This window comes from Plectropomus leopardus, chromosome 20, assembly GCF_026936395.1.
Source record: "Plectropomus leopardus strain MGB_pleo_1.0 chromosome 20, ASM2693639v1, whole genome shotgun sequence".
NCBI classification, from domain to species: domain Eukaryota; kingdom Metazoa; phylum Chordata; class Actinopteri; order Perciformes; family Serranidae; genus Plectropomus; species Plectropomus leopardus.
In genome coordinates, this window is record NC_142195.1 from 16,555,677 (window position 1) to 16,570,513 (window position 14,837).

At 42.3% G+C, this 14,837-nt stretch overlaps 1 protein-coding gene across 3 annotated transcripts; it reads right to left on the reverse strand.

Moving 5' to 3' along the window:
• On the reverse strand, positions 1 to 14,501 carry LOC121960005 (AP-4 complex accessory subunit RUSC2). 3 transcript variants are annotated; one of them, XM_088070709.1, is made up of 11 exons: positions 14,229 to 14,501; positions 12,128 to 12,212; positions 8,232 to 9,614; positions 7,772 to 8,066; positions 6,681 to 7,670; positions 5,119 to 5,195; positions 4,801 to 4,975; positions 4,576 to 4,681; positions 4,421 to 4,467; positions 2,545 to 3,220; positions 1 to 2,409 (listed from the first exon to the last, which is right to left on the reverse strand). In XM_088070709.1, exons 3-11 carry the CDS (start codon positions 9,570 to 9,572, stop codon positions 2,298 to 2,300), a joined length of 3,819 nt encoding a protein of 1,272 aa, XP_087926835.1. In that variant the 5' UTR covers positions 9,573 to 9,614; positions 12,128 to 12,212; positions 14,229 to 14,501; the 3' UTR covers positions 1 to 2,297. The 3 variants fall into 3 exon arrangements, with proteins under 3 accessions (XP_087926835.1, XP_042365524.2, XP_087926836.1); XM_042509590.2 differs by lacking the exon at positions 12,128 to 12,212; XM_088070710.1 differs by lacking the exons at positions 12,128 to 12,212; positions 14,229 to 14,501 and adding an exon at positions 10,721 to 12,053.
• Positions 14,502 to 14,837: the final 336 nt, after the last annotated feature.

Here is a 14,837-nt window from a genome sequence, read left to right on the forward strand (position 1 = left end):
TACATGAAGAAGTCTTTATTGACAGACTTTGATTGTCACTGGGCATCAGAGGAAGCATTCAGAGGTTGAGAAAATGATTCAGGGTGAAATAATTTAAAAGACTTCACATTACAGCAATACATTAAAAATTCTGTATTGTCACATTTTCTGTTCTTTTCTTCATCTTGTCCATCCACCGGTCTATCAAAATATACCTGACACACATATAAATACCTGAAACCACCACAAGATGGCTTATATTTGTGCAACTGAACAAACCTCATAGGAAGACATACTATTGTATATACCAAACAGTTCCACACATTTCAAATTTCTGTTTCAGAAAATGTCCAAAACCTGACTCTACAGCTATAAAAAAACATTAACAGGAAGATAAGAGACCTACAAAGTACTGAAGCACCTACCATGTTTGTTAACTCATGCACCTACAGTTAATCCATGCTAGGGATTCGCTCAAGAAAGCAGAAATAAAGCATCACTCACAATCCACAAGGCTGGTGTGTAGTGTCACATTTGGCACTAGAAAGAGTGAATTGCTCTCTATTTTTCCACTTACATATGGAGGTACAGCTATGGAGAGAATGACAGTGAAATATGAGAAATGAATAGTTTTGCACCACAAGAATGTCCAACAGTCTAAAGCAGGTCAGTATTCACATTGTGTAATTGATCTTGGCCGACGGGAAATATAAAGGAAAGTTATTTTGGAGTGCAGTTGCAAACGAAGTAACTGGCCCTCATTCATCAAGCTATATCCTGAGGAAGTCAGGATGATCCAGCCTCTTCTGACCGCATTCATAAAACTCTCTCACAACTAATATGAGCACAGATTACAAAAGTACACCAATAAAACAACAACCAAGGGACATTTTAGGATAAGGAGTCAGTCAAACCGGAGCCTGTTGCACCGAATGTTCATAAGTTCAAACTTAACCCAGTTATAACACTAAATTAAAACGGGTTGCACTGCAGAAACTAGTTCTTAGGTACTCACTGCAATATTTATACCTGGTACCTATAACTAGCCTGTTAGCGAACTCGACCAACTGAGAAAATCGACATTGGCACAGCATGTAACTTGTTTAGGTTGGAAAGTGACTGATTATATAAAATATGGTCAAAATATCTGAATGCTCTTTGACTGTGATGTAAACTGGGAAAATGACATTTCACACATCTAACAGACTACATTAAATTACACTCAACAATATACTAAACACTAAGTCTGAACACGTGTTTTACCATGTATGCATATGGTAATAGGCCCTACCAACATTTGCAAATGATTGGCAGTTAGATCAAATTATAGATTAGACCTTTAAATGCTTTCAATGCTGAATGCTACAGTGACTTCCTGTTTGCATAATGGATTGGACAGTCTTTTCCTTACATTAAAATTTTTACAAATTAGGATCTTCCTTTAGATCTTCCTTTAAATGATGCAAACTGATTTATTTTGAAACTACCTGATACTAAGAACCTCGAAGGAAAACACAAACTAAATCCTGATACATGGTAGGACACTCGACAGAGACACACCAAGAGGTTATTAATTGTCCCACACCAGTTCACGAAAAATGGGTGGATTACTATCTGTTAAGATCAATGTTGTAAAAATTGTGTAAAATAGTTCTGATGAATGTCCAGAGGGACCAAGATGTTGGCACAACCAATAATTTGTGATACTGAGCAAAAGCAGGGCCTGGGATCTTCTTTGATCAGGTGGTGCTCAACATGAATGGCTCATTTTTAACAGACAAAAGTGTTGCTTGACACTTTCATTTCATATTAAGCGCCTGAATGTTGAATGTTGACACCATCATATTTTGTCATGCAATGTGATTGGTAAGTCACATTGCACATGTATATCTACCCTGCAGCTTCCTTGTTTGATTCTTCAAAGTCTGAAAAATATAGATACAAAACAAACAGCTGTTGGATACCAATCAGGATGATATAATTTAACTAAACGAGTGGGCTGGAGTATAGTGAACCATGGAGACGATTAAAAGCTTTTGCCATTCGAAAGTGTCCCTCAGCTCTTTAACTTCTGTCCAGCGGCACTCATTAAAAGTGTTGAGTGCCCTACCATAAATCAGGCTTTAGTAATGGATATATGAATAGCTGGTGCGAAATAAAGCTTGATGAATGTGGGCCGTTGCGAAAGCTGTTAATCCTGTATTTTATGTGCTTTCTGATCAGTTCAGCACTGTGTATGTATCATCATGCAGTTAAAACTTCGTGTTATTACAGTAAATAGGCTCCTCTCTGTCTTCCACCCACAGAGGATTCAGTTCTCAGCAGTCCTTGTTTGTCTGCGCTCCTCCGAGCTTCATTGCTCTGATGGATTGAGCCAAGAGTCCGAGCTGCGATCTGTCGAAATGCAGCCACTGTGATGGTCGCCTGGACCTATGAAAGCAAAGACGCAGAGGTATTTGTTTATGAAGTAGGGAGTTAAAGTATAAGTTTTCCGTCAGGCTAGATCCCAAATCAAACAAAGACTAAATGCAATACTTGTTTTTATTGCTCGCTGCTGGTTCTTACCTTTTGGTTTGTGCTCCAATGTGACTCTGAGAAACCGTCTCCATCCTGGGGGACATGTCAGCTGCTCCAAACAGTTTGGCCCAGCGCAGCCCACCCTGACATGGACTCTCAGCCTGGACACAGCTGGATGCAACTGGGGTCTCACTGTTTTTCTGCTCCCGCCTCTCCTCTTGCCTGCTGTCCATACTTATTTGAGACCAAGTATCTGCATAAGTCTTGCTACAGTCCTCTCCTTCAACCACGCCATCCATTAGGTCAGCCTCTTTCGGCCACCACTCTGGAATTGGAGCGAGCAATGGACTCCTGTTAGTCTGCATCCCTCCGAAATCCTGCATCATGCAATTCTGAGAGCTTGGAGACTCTTGGTGATGCAGACTTGTTTGGTGTGAAATCTTAGTTTGCTGACTGCTTTGGCTGTTGTCTGCCTTTTTGTCAGCTTGCAGTAGTGGCCAGCTGGTCACTAGAAGGGCTGAGCACGGCGGAGGCGGAGAAACACCCTGCTCATCCGAACACAGCTGTCTGTTATGTAACAGTCGGGGCTCCAGGAGCAAGTTGAGGTCAAAGGGTAACACAGAGAGTGGCTGCAGCAGAAGTAGCAGCTCCTGAAACAAGGGCTGACACTGACCCAGTGACATGGACAGGAACCCCCAGGAATGGTAGTATGTCGTCACCACATCTGCGGACACAGTATCAGGTGTAAACACATAAAGATTCAAACACATGCAATAATTTTTGACTTACGGTGCCGTATACAACATTCAGAGCATTAATATAGCAGCAAACAACTATATGTATGAAGATATTAGTGGAGTAATGACATTCTGAGCAGAGAATAAAGTCACGCTCTGTGTGTAATTCGAGTTTCTCTGGTCTTTGATAGGCAGTCCGGCGGCATGTGCATATTAGTGCATGTGAGTCCTTGTGTGTGTATCCTACTGGCCAGCAAATCTCCACCAGTCTGCACTGTGCATACAGCAGTTACCACTGTCCTAACCCACTGTGGCATAGCGGTATCATCGCAGAGGAAGCCTCTCCAGTTCCCCCCACATCAGCATACTCAAAATGACAATCTTAAAATGCAGTTTGTGAAAGTAATGACCTTGGAAAAAACAGTTGGGCAATAGAGTCTGGTCTCACTCCCAGAGCTTTAAACTTTGCCACTTGAGCATTGTCTCTTTAGCATGTGTGTGAGACGCACCGTGTAAACTCAGCCACATTATTATTAGACATCACGACTGCAACACACCACTGCCTGTCCAGCTACGTTTGGGCCATTCAAAGCCAGGTGTTTTTTTGGCGACATTCACGGTCTTTTTCACAACCAAGTAGTTTTGTTGCCTAAATCTGAACCCCCCTCTTACAGTCGACCCCCTCTGCATCAAGATGCAAAGCAAAAGACTACCCCCAACATTATTTTAATAACGCTTGGGGCTTCTTCCCAAGCAACAAAATATTACAAGTAGAGATGAGATCATGCTGGACAATAAAAAGGCAATTTTTTCAGACATTTCAACAACAACTCATCGACCTTCCTAGCAGATCAACTGTTTTTTCAGTCAAACTAACATGCTGGTGTTCAGCATTTTATGTTTACCATGTTCGTCATCTCAGCTTTAGTACTAGTATTTGGCAAATTATTATTATTATTATAATTTTACCTTATATAGAAGCTGAATTCAAAGTGAGGAGATCACTAAATTTATTTTAATTAATTTACTTTGGGAATATGAGTATTGGTACCAAATTTCATGACAGTCCGTTCAATAGGTGTTGAGGTATTTGAATGTGGACTAAAGTGATCGACCACCGGACCAACTCACGTTGCCATTTGACATTTTGCAATGCTGCTGGTACAGTTAACTGTTTGTGTGCTCACCTTTTTGACTCTGAAGGTGACTGAGCCAGAACTCCAAAGCTCTCAAGCTTAAAGACAAAAAAAAAACAACAAGCAAAAGACAAATAATAATACAGTCAGTTCAGTAATGTCATCAGTATTTTTAGCATTGTCAATATGGTCAAAGGTAATCTTACTTAAGCAGGCCCATGATGAAAGCCCTCAGTCTCATGCAGTGGCTGGTGAGCTGAGGACATTGTCTTATTTTAATGACCAGGCTGTGTAGGACCCTGGTGGACGGACCTGTTGCAGAATGAGACAAAAAAGTTTATCAAAGAGTCACAAACAATACTGGTCCACCAGCACATCAAACCAGAACATTTATGACACCTTTGAATCATAATCACTTTAGTTTCATTTACCGATCCTAGTAGAAACCTCCACTACACTCCAGGAGTGGTTGCGGCGCTGCCCGATAATAAAATCCAGTTTGTGATCGCGAAGACCGTCCTCTAAAATATTCTGGATGGCAGGACACAAATGCTCCAGCACCAGACCGCCAATCGTGGGACTGCGAGAGCTGTTACCCAGACGCATCTGTAGCAGAAGGAAAGAGATGCGTTACAGTATATTTCCTGACACAAGTTGTTTGATCCTGTCCTAGAATGTGAGTAATTTCAGTTTGACACGTTTCCATTGTGACGCATCTTTCAAGCTGCTCAGCTCTGCCAAATTCATACCTTTTCTTCAGGGTCTCTGCTGCTGCCAAAATGAGCCATGATCAAATCCACCGCTCTGCTCACAGATCTCAGCAAGCCTGGAGACGTTGGACGAGGAAAGAGGTTGGATGAGCTTCATACATTGTTTGAGCACATACAAAACAATGATAAATTAATTCATACAATACACGTTGCGTTGTAAATACCCATTTTACATCATTTCAGTTTGTTATAGTGTGATTCTAATTAACCTGTTTTCGGTGCAGTGGAAATGGTTGGACCGATTCCTTTCAGAGTCTCAGTTCCTTTGAGGTGATACACATAAATGAAATGAACCTTTAAGTTTTGATACTTTTTGAAAATATCATGTCAGTTTCTTCGTAACACTCCGTGATAATACATGCATGTTCGACAGCTCGTGATACCCACCCTACAAAACTTCTCTTCAATGCAATATCAGTCATCATGTATATGTTTACGTCAACAGATAGATAAAATGTTCATTTTAATGCATTGATTTTGCATCCCCCTTGTATGTAGGCAGGCTCAATGTTGCAAATAGGCTTCAAAAGTGTCAAAATTTGCCAAATTATGTCATACATCATTTTTAATCTAGTGCACTCATCCCCCTTGTTGTATCTGTCCTGTCATGTCTAGAAAATTATTTAAACATGGTAAATTGTATTGGAAACAGGTTGAAACAATAATTCTTCACTCAGCGACAGATGTTTTACTAGTTTTACACTCAATAATGAACAAAACATACTTGATAGGATTTTCACATCACTAACTGGGTCACTGCATAGGAATATGAGAGATTTCTTTTAGGGTTAATTATCATTCTGCCAGAATGCAAATGTGAAAGTGAGCTGAAGATGAAAGAGTCCATTTTAGCAGCATTCCTCATTGACTTGCTTTCCCCTGTTTTTCTTTTTTTCATCTCACACCGACTAGCCTCTGCAAATGTCACGGTAAATTCTTTATGCATGTTGATGCTGCCTGCAGTGCTGCACCACACTGACTGTACACCACAGTGTCTCCTCTGCTGATTAACCATCGCAGAGGGTTCAGATTTATTGAATCAAATTTGCACCAAGTGGCCCATATGGTACAACAAAATGATTAGCTGTGTTGTAAATCATTTGCTCTGTTTCTACTGCATCACTCTCCCTCTTGTTCTCTCTTGGAGCTCACAGTCACACACACACACACACACACACACACACACACACACACACACACACACACACACACACACACACACACACACACACACACACACACACACACACACACACACACACACACACACACACACATAGGCTACAGAGCAGAAGGCTCAGCCAATCCCGTACAGGGAGAGTTAAAAATAGGTCATGTTTGAGAGGAAGCCCCTTCAGGGTATTGAAGGCACTGCTGCAGCACAGTGAGTTTTTATTGCTGCTCTCAACAGCTCATCACTGGATAGACAATCCAATCAAGGAGGAATCCAGTCATTACTGTTACTGGGTCATGTTTTACTCCATTCAGATTTCAGTGTCTTTAATCTACACACACCGATATCAGTCATTCATTGGCCTCACCTCTCCTCTGAAGATGGCTGATAGACATGGACTCATAAGACGTATCGGGCGAGAGGCAGAACTCCGTGGGCGGCCTGTCACTCAGGATCAGAGATTCACTGTGTTGACTCTGACTCGGCTTCCCACTGAGCCCGGCCAAGTCCTGGATTTGCAGCCCAGAAGCAGCCAATGAAAGCAGAGAACTCAAAGACGAGAGAGGAGCTACTGAGGAGAGGGCAGCTGTAAAACTACCGTGAAAAAACCCAGAGTCAGCTGCAGGTGCGGCCCGGTGCTGAGGGAGCTTCTTTTCCGGTCGTACAGCGGGGGGAGGAGACAGGGACACCTGCAGGTTTGGGTGTTGGGCGTCAGTGGTTAGGAGTAAAGTGGGTGGTGTATGAGAGAACACTGGATGGTAGGGAGTGTGGGTCTGATTTGGATTTTGGGGTTCAGTTTTGCTCTGCTCGGGGGTGAGGCGAATAAGGTCCTGGTAGGTGGGAATTTTCACAAGGTTAGACTGATTTTGGGCTGAAATCAGATTTGAAAAAGTCTGAGTTTTGCATAAGTAGGGGCTTGTTTTGTCTTGCTCCTGAAGCAGTCTGGGCTTTGGGCTGAGGTGGGTTGGACCCAGGCTGCTTTTTGATGCACATGGACTCAGGCGTCCTTGGCTTCTGCTGGACTGGCTCCATGCACGTCTGCGGCTGAAGCACTCTGGACTCGGCGTGCAGGTGGAGCAGGTGTCAGAGCTCGAAGGAGCCTCCAGGAAGATGGGGCAGTGGCTGCCCATCGGTGATGGCTGAAGATTAGAAAAGCTGCTTTTACCCTTGAACTTGAGGCCTGGTTGGGAACTACTGGACTTGTTGCTCTTCTGATTCATGTATTGCTCCAGAAGACAGCCCAAGTGCTGGGTCTGGGGTTTACCAGCAGGGACCAAAACAAAGGGCTGGATGGGCAGTGAGGTTGGTCTCTGGGCCTTACTGTAGCGCACCACTGCATTTTCCAATGAACATGCACCTGAGATGGAAATAGAAGAAATTAGATTCACATAATACTTCACTTTTTCTGTTGCTGTATATTTAAAAAAGCAACAAAGAAACTCTTATCCATTGCTTTACCGTTCGCAGTGGCATCAGTATCACAGTGCTCCTGGTGCAGAATCACAGATGGCTGTGTGGACACAGCGCTTGTGCCTTGGCATTTACTGCTATGTGGGCTACACTGGCTGGGGCACAGCGAACAGGGCGAGTGGGAGAGGTTTTGGATGCTGTCTGCATGTTTCTTCCTGCAGAGGGCTTTGTCAGCGGAGGTGGAGGCAACTTGGTAATCATAGGTCTGAAACTGAGAGCAGTCAAACCCGGTGCTGCACTGTGCAGAGAACAACCTCTTTTCCTTCAGTTGATCCTCTTTCATCTGATAAAGATGAAAAATAGAACTGCTCAGGATTACACAACCGAGACACATATGCATTTTGTACAAAATGTTGAAAGCAGCAGTTTCCCCCCCTTATACATACAGAATTATATACATAATACACAAATTGGATTTCTTTCTGAAACATTGAAAGAGGGCAGTTACTTTATTTTCCTCTTCGTGTTGCTCTTCCTTCTTATGACCAGCAGTGAGGTGCGCAGACGGAGGGAAGGGGCTACTCCTGCTTTGACCCTCGGGGCAGCTGGTGAGGCTCGACCAGGGTGGGCTGGGTGACTGGGAGGAGAGATCACAAGTTACAAGCTTGTAGTACTTCTGGTTTGTCCCCATTGCCAGTGTGGCCTGGCTTTGGAGACAGGCGGCCAGGTCTGACACCTCCAGCGAGGAGAGACCCGGGGGAAGCGGCTCCAGGGAGTAAAGATTGCAGTTTGAGTCGAGGCCCTGAGGAGACCAACAGGAAGCAGAGGGCATTGTGTCACCCTCCTCTTTAGGGGGAGAGTTAACTGAGATGTCATCATGTTGGACACCCTCGGCTGGAGTCTGAGGAACAGGTTGGAGGTTGAGGAACACAGATCCCTCAGATGACTGAGAGGGATGAACTGCGGGACTGCTGAGGTCATGAGGCGTGGCGGGGTTATTGCTCCTGTTATAGATAGTGCAGAAGTTAACCAAGACGCCATCAGAGCTGTTACAGGAGGAGTCGCTGACATACTCTGTATTGGAGAAGAGCTCTGGGGAACATTTGTGTTGGCTGTGGATGCAGCAGGACACGTTATCCTTCAGTCTGTCTGCATCCTGCTCGCTGTAAGCCATCACTGTGATGCCAGAGCTGCTCACATGAAAGCACTGGCATTCAGTCTGCAGTGAGTCTGAGGGATGAGGCTGGTTAGAAAGCCACTCTCGGTCTCTCTCAGCACTCAGCATGGTCCCTTCATTCCCCCAATCACTGTCCATGTACACTTGGGACATTGTATGGTTTCTAGCACCATTATTTAGACCCCAGTTGGAATTTCCGTGCAACACAAAAGACGAGTCCTCATGATATCTGTGTAGATTATCTCCATCACTATCCTCATCTTCTTCATCCTCATCTAGCTCTGTATTAGGAAGGAATGAGTTGTGTGACCGAAGACTGTCTCTCGCTCCAGAGCTCTCCTTCCTCATGTGTGAACTCGCCTCTTCTGGTGACGAGTTAGAGTCATACCTCCCGCTGCTGTCACTGCCCCCCTCCTCCTCTGCTCGGTCCTCATTGAGGCTACCGTAGCTGCTGGAAAAATGTCTTCGTCCACCGGTGAAGACATGCTCTCGGTTCAGAGAGTCTTGCTCTGGGAGGGACACGGCTCGGGTCAGGCCTACTGAGCACAGCCGGCCGGGTCTCTTGGCTGAGCTGCACAGGGCCTGGACAGGAAGTTGCCAAGTGGGAAGCTGGACCACAGGGAAGTGGCATGCAATCAGGGTGTCCCCTGAGAGACTGGATGCTCCGATCATACTGCTGGATCAGGCTGGGCCATGGACACTGTCTCCATGTTCCTAAAAGAAATCCAAAAACGATAAAATAGAATCACATATAAGTACAATAAATCTGCATTGTATGGGAGATGAAATGTGTGGATATACAAAATGCATCAAACAGTCAATTACTACCACTGCTACTGTGTACACAGTTTAGCTGCCAATGGTGATACAAATGCATTGGGCATGAGAATTATGAGGATTAAATGCATTACATAAGTTACAAATATTACAGCATCTGCAGCACACTTTCTGAGGCTCATTTGACAAAATAAGCAATGAAAAACTCTTCATGTACTCAGTAAGTTGAACAAGGAAGGTATGACGGTGAAGGAGTCCAAAAATGTATACATTCTTGGTGAATTATATTAAGACGGTCCATGTTTACCACAGAAAAACTACATCAAAACATCCACTGAAAAACTGCAAAACAACTTGTGCAGTATAATCCAAGCTCAGTGCTTCCCAAACTAATGCATTTCCATTAAACTGTAATATTTAACACTTCTTGTGTGAATAGTCTTAAGCATGGATGAGTAGCACACCTGAGCCATTTATTAAGTGTTTGAAATATTACAGTTTTACTGAAAATGCATGTTTTTGGATAAAAGTGGATAAATGAGACTTGGAATTTGCTGCATGAGTTGAGTGAGACTTTGTGAACTGATGTTTTCCAATAGTTTTCCTTTTAAACACGGACAGCTTTGATTTTAATACATTGAGAATGTTGCCTTTATTCTATTCTTCATTCACTGTGGAGGCATGCGAGAAAACCAGAGTTTAGGCCATGTCCTAGGAGCAGAGGCAACATTATAAATCTTCTGAATTTGAGAGAAAATGTTTTCAGTTGGACCATGGAGACACATTTTATTGCTTCATGTAAATGTATTCAGAATAACTTGGATGCTTGTTGTTTGTATCTGCATATGAAGTGTTTATGTTTATCCCCCTCTGGATCTGCTGATTTCTGGACTCAGTGACCCTCCCAGCTGTAAAGCTGTGACAGGCTTAAAGCATCAGGGACCTCATTAAAGATTTTAATGGTTAGTGGAAAAAAATTGCATCTTTAACTCTGGAGTTAAAGCATCCCAGCAGAATATAAAAAGAGAAAACATGAAGCACACCTGCAGGGTACTGCTGTCAGACTCTGCTCCCTCACTTTTCACCACTGGTCCTCCAGTCAAAGTCCTGCCGTGTTGTCTGCTTCTGGCCCTCAGCACAGCCTACCCTCCATAATTCAGTCAGCCGTTAATAAACTCCTCCTCTCGCTGCTTGGGCCAACCACCGTCTCTCACAGTTACTCAGCTGCTCTGTAACTAGGGCAGCTGCACTGCAGAGATGCTCTGCTGGCACTGCTAAGAGTAAATACATTTTCACATCAGTTTAGTTAATTTACTGTGCTCCACCATCTGATTGAGCACCTGATTTTACAGACAACTATACTCAGGAGGCAGCATGATAATGATCCTCCTCCCTCACTGAGGAGAATTGCTAAGCAAAAATAAAAGTAATTGCAAAGCACATAAAATATTTAAGCACTGGAGTGTGGATGACATTCAATCATGAAATAATTTATTTAAGTTATTAGTAATAATTAATGTTGCCAGGATAGAACCACACAGCATTTACTGATATCTGCAGTGTTACAGAGTGTCTGCGCTCTGTTGTGAATTTAAAGTAGATTGAAAATCATGTTCAGAAAAGTCACTATTTAAGAGGCACCGTCCACAGTCGTAAGACATTGTCGAGGGTGTTATGTCACACATCAAGTAGCCGTCCGCTCATAGACGTCACACTGTTGTGCTGCTGACTGGGCATGATGTGTGTAAACAAACAACATCTGTTGCAGATGACCATGAAGGGGTAATCCTCTTTATCTTCACATCGCAACAAAAAAACAACATCCTTACCATGGCAACAAATAGTAAACAGATCAGAGCGTGCTCATAGACAGAAATATCAGTCTGATCAGAGTATGAGGCGGATACGGCCTGACTGTGAAGCTTTCTTCAAGAACAAACAATAAAGACAAGGAGCACTTTAGAAAAACTATATCCTACAACACCAGAGACAGGTTTTTATTTTGGCACACCTATATATTGCACATAATTGTAGTCAGGCTATTTCTAATATAGTCTATTATTTCCAGATATTGCCTAACTACAGTGAATCAGGTTTTGGGTAATGAGATCTGTGCTGGCCTAAAGACCACTTTTTGTTTCGTCTTGGACTGCATTTTTGTCTCCGTCTCAAACAAAGATGACTCGGGACTTTATTGTTAATTATCCTTAACTGATCTTTTCGACCAATTTGAGAAGTCTTTATGATTTGCATATTACATATATGCATATGCAGTGTGGGACTCACACTGGACTGGTCTTGGTCTCGTCTCTGTTTTAGCACAGTGGTTTTGGTCATGACTTGGTCTTGGTTTAGGTGGCTTGACTATAACACTGAATTGCATTATTTTATATTTAAATATGGCCAGCCATTAAGGCATTGAAATATAACCACAGACTATTGTTCAGCACCTCATTGAATGACTCATCAGCAAAGCTCAGGAGGTAGCGCAGGTACGTCTCATAGCGATGATGTCCTTGACTGCTCCCAGTGTATCTGTAGATGTTTGGACGAGACTGTCTGAATTTTACTTTGTCCACAAAAAACATTATACAAAACACATTTCTCTGGAGGAAGTCCTTTTGACCATCCTTGACAAAATCAATAAAAATAATTATGTTGTCCTTTGATTATTAGACTTAATGTCTCTGGTCATGTAATATGAGGGACAATATGGTACACGAGCGGGCTGCATTGCACTGAATCTTGATAACAGTTCAATAGTTCAATATCACAGGAAAGTAGGACAATGTGACTGACTGGCTGTCTGCAGAGGACTAACAATTTCACTGCAAAGCGGATACATCTCTTGTGTATCTGGAGGTCCCCTGACTTGCAGCTCTGTCCTCTGGGTGCTGGAGCACACTGAGATGGCTGTGATTAAGTGATTTCACTGGAAATGTCTGTCAGGTCAACTCAGTGTCTGTGTGGTTCTGTGGAAAAGAAGAGACTGACGTCCGCTGCTGCTGCTGTTGTTGATGTTGATGTTGTTGTTGTTGTGGTTGTTGTTGTGGTTGGAAGTAGAATCAGATCGTGATGCTGCTTGTTATCAGTGATGTCTGTCTGATAATGAGATCATTATAGCTCATGTTTAGCATATCAACTGCATAAGCCCCTTAGAGGGGACACACAAACAGGAGGTTTGGGGCTCCCCAACATAAAATTTTGGGCGGCAAACACTTATTTCTTGCATTCTGGTGAATTTTTCTGCATCAGTGTATGGTGTAAATGTCTTGAATTTTGTAAAAAATAAAGGTCCTGTGCTACTTTCATGTTCCTATTGGGGGGACAAATGCACATGATATAAGAATATTATTATGTATATGAATATTGAGGAGCACGTGTCCCCTGCGTACACCCTGACATCTACACCTGTGACATGAATGAAATGCTACAGCCTTTATAGTCACCAGATCTCAACCCAGCTGAACACCTATGAAAGATTTTGGACCAACACATAAGACAGTGCTCTCGACCACCAATTTCAAAAGACAACATTTCACAACATTTACTTTCATCTTCAAATAAATGAACCCTGTAACACCTGGACTGACATCAGTTTTCTTGTGCTGCGTTCAGATGCCTTTTACAAGCATTTATACATCTGAAACCTGAGAAAATTGGTTTAATTTCTTTTGGAAACATAGGTGAGAGGCAATGACCAACTTGGCAAAAAATGTGTAGAAGGTGACAAGAAAATGACGTGATAATAACCTTGGGGAAGATTTTTTAGATGTTATTTTAAAAATGGGAAGAATTTACAGAACATGATATTTATAAAAAAAAAAATGTTGCCTTTTGTTAGGTAGTTTCTTGTATTTTTAGTTTTAGTTTTAGTTTTGTTGTTGTTTTTTTTTTTTTGTTTTTTTTACAAATTTCTTGTTAATTCTTTTTTCTTGTGAAATTGCCCATTGCCTGTGCTTTGGAAAGAAATCAAGTGTTTTTGTTAAGGTTACAAAGGGTTAAGTGATGTTTGTGATAGTCTCTGGTGCTATATGTCCTCTTGCTATGTTTTTCTGTCTAACTGCTGTACTCAGGTCTCTCTTGATCCCAATAAGATACATGATTAAAAAAAGGTTGTATATAAATGTTACATATAATTGAAGGAATGGTGTGCATCCCTTTAATACTGTTTCACAGACTTGACAAGGAGCATTGTGACTGTCCTGGAGGCTCATAAGGGACTATGTGGAGATTTCATGTTGTTTTTTTTTACTTTAATCGCCCATCTGTGTGTGTTGGCTTCATGATGAAAATGCAATATTCAAAGTGGCTGAAGTAGGACATGCCAGACAACAAGAGATGCACACATGCCAAAAGAACCACCCATAACAGAAGAAGCATCTTCCTTTCTCTTACACACACCCGAAATAAAACAAGACAAAAGATGAGAATTAACGCAGCTCAATATTTGACTTCAAAGTAGATAAAGCTCATAAAAATAGACAAGCGCTCATGCATTTAACGCCATCATCAGCCCATCTTCTGATCTCCTTTAACATGATCACCTACTAGATAACAGTCGTCAGTCAGAGGTGATGTCCATCCTCTTCTTTCGGGTGATTTAAGTCCAAAATTATGCAACCAAACAATTCCTCAAAAAAAAAAGATGCTAATGCTCGACGCATCTCTAACGTCAAATGTGCATTAGAAAGCAAACATTTTCAGCTGTGTTACCTGATATCCGCGATTATAATCATGCTAAAAACGTTACACCGGGAATTTATAACTACACTGTGTGGTAATATGAAGCCGGTCCGACATCGAGGTCCGGACAGACACAGATGTCCCCACGCGCAGCTTCAGCACCACTCTGTCTGACGGAGACCTGACGTCACGGAGGCTTCAACCAATGAGGAGGGAGAAGGGGCTGCCACTCAAAAGTATCCAAGACACCGGGTAGGAGAGAGTTATTATCAAAGCAAAGCCTGCTTTTTTTTTCTTTTGAAGCAATGATAAAAATAGACATCATGGGCAGGATTATATTTACAGATGGCACAGTCCCTGAAATGATTTTTGTTGTATCTGAGAAAAAGGAGTCACAAATATTAGACAAAAAACAAACAAAAACATTTTGACTAATAGAAAAAAACATGATATCATTTAATAAAGTCTACCAAG

Excerpts from the sequence above, each read along its gene's own strand:
- LOC121960005 (XM_042509590.2), bottom strand. The coding sequence starts at position 9,572 with ATGATCGGAGCATCCAGTCTCTCAGGGGACACCCTGATTGCATGCCAC. Across the intron at positions 5,196-6,680 it reads CAGCCATCTTCAGAGGAGAG|GCTTGCTGAGATCTGTGAGC; the intron begins GTGAGGCCAATG and ends CAACGTCTCCAG. Across the intron at positions 4,468-4,575 it reads TTCATCATGGGCCTGCTTAA|CTTGAGAGCTTTGGAGTTCT; the intron begins GTAAGATTACCT and ends TTTGTCTTTAAG.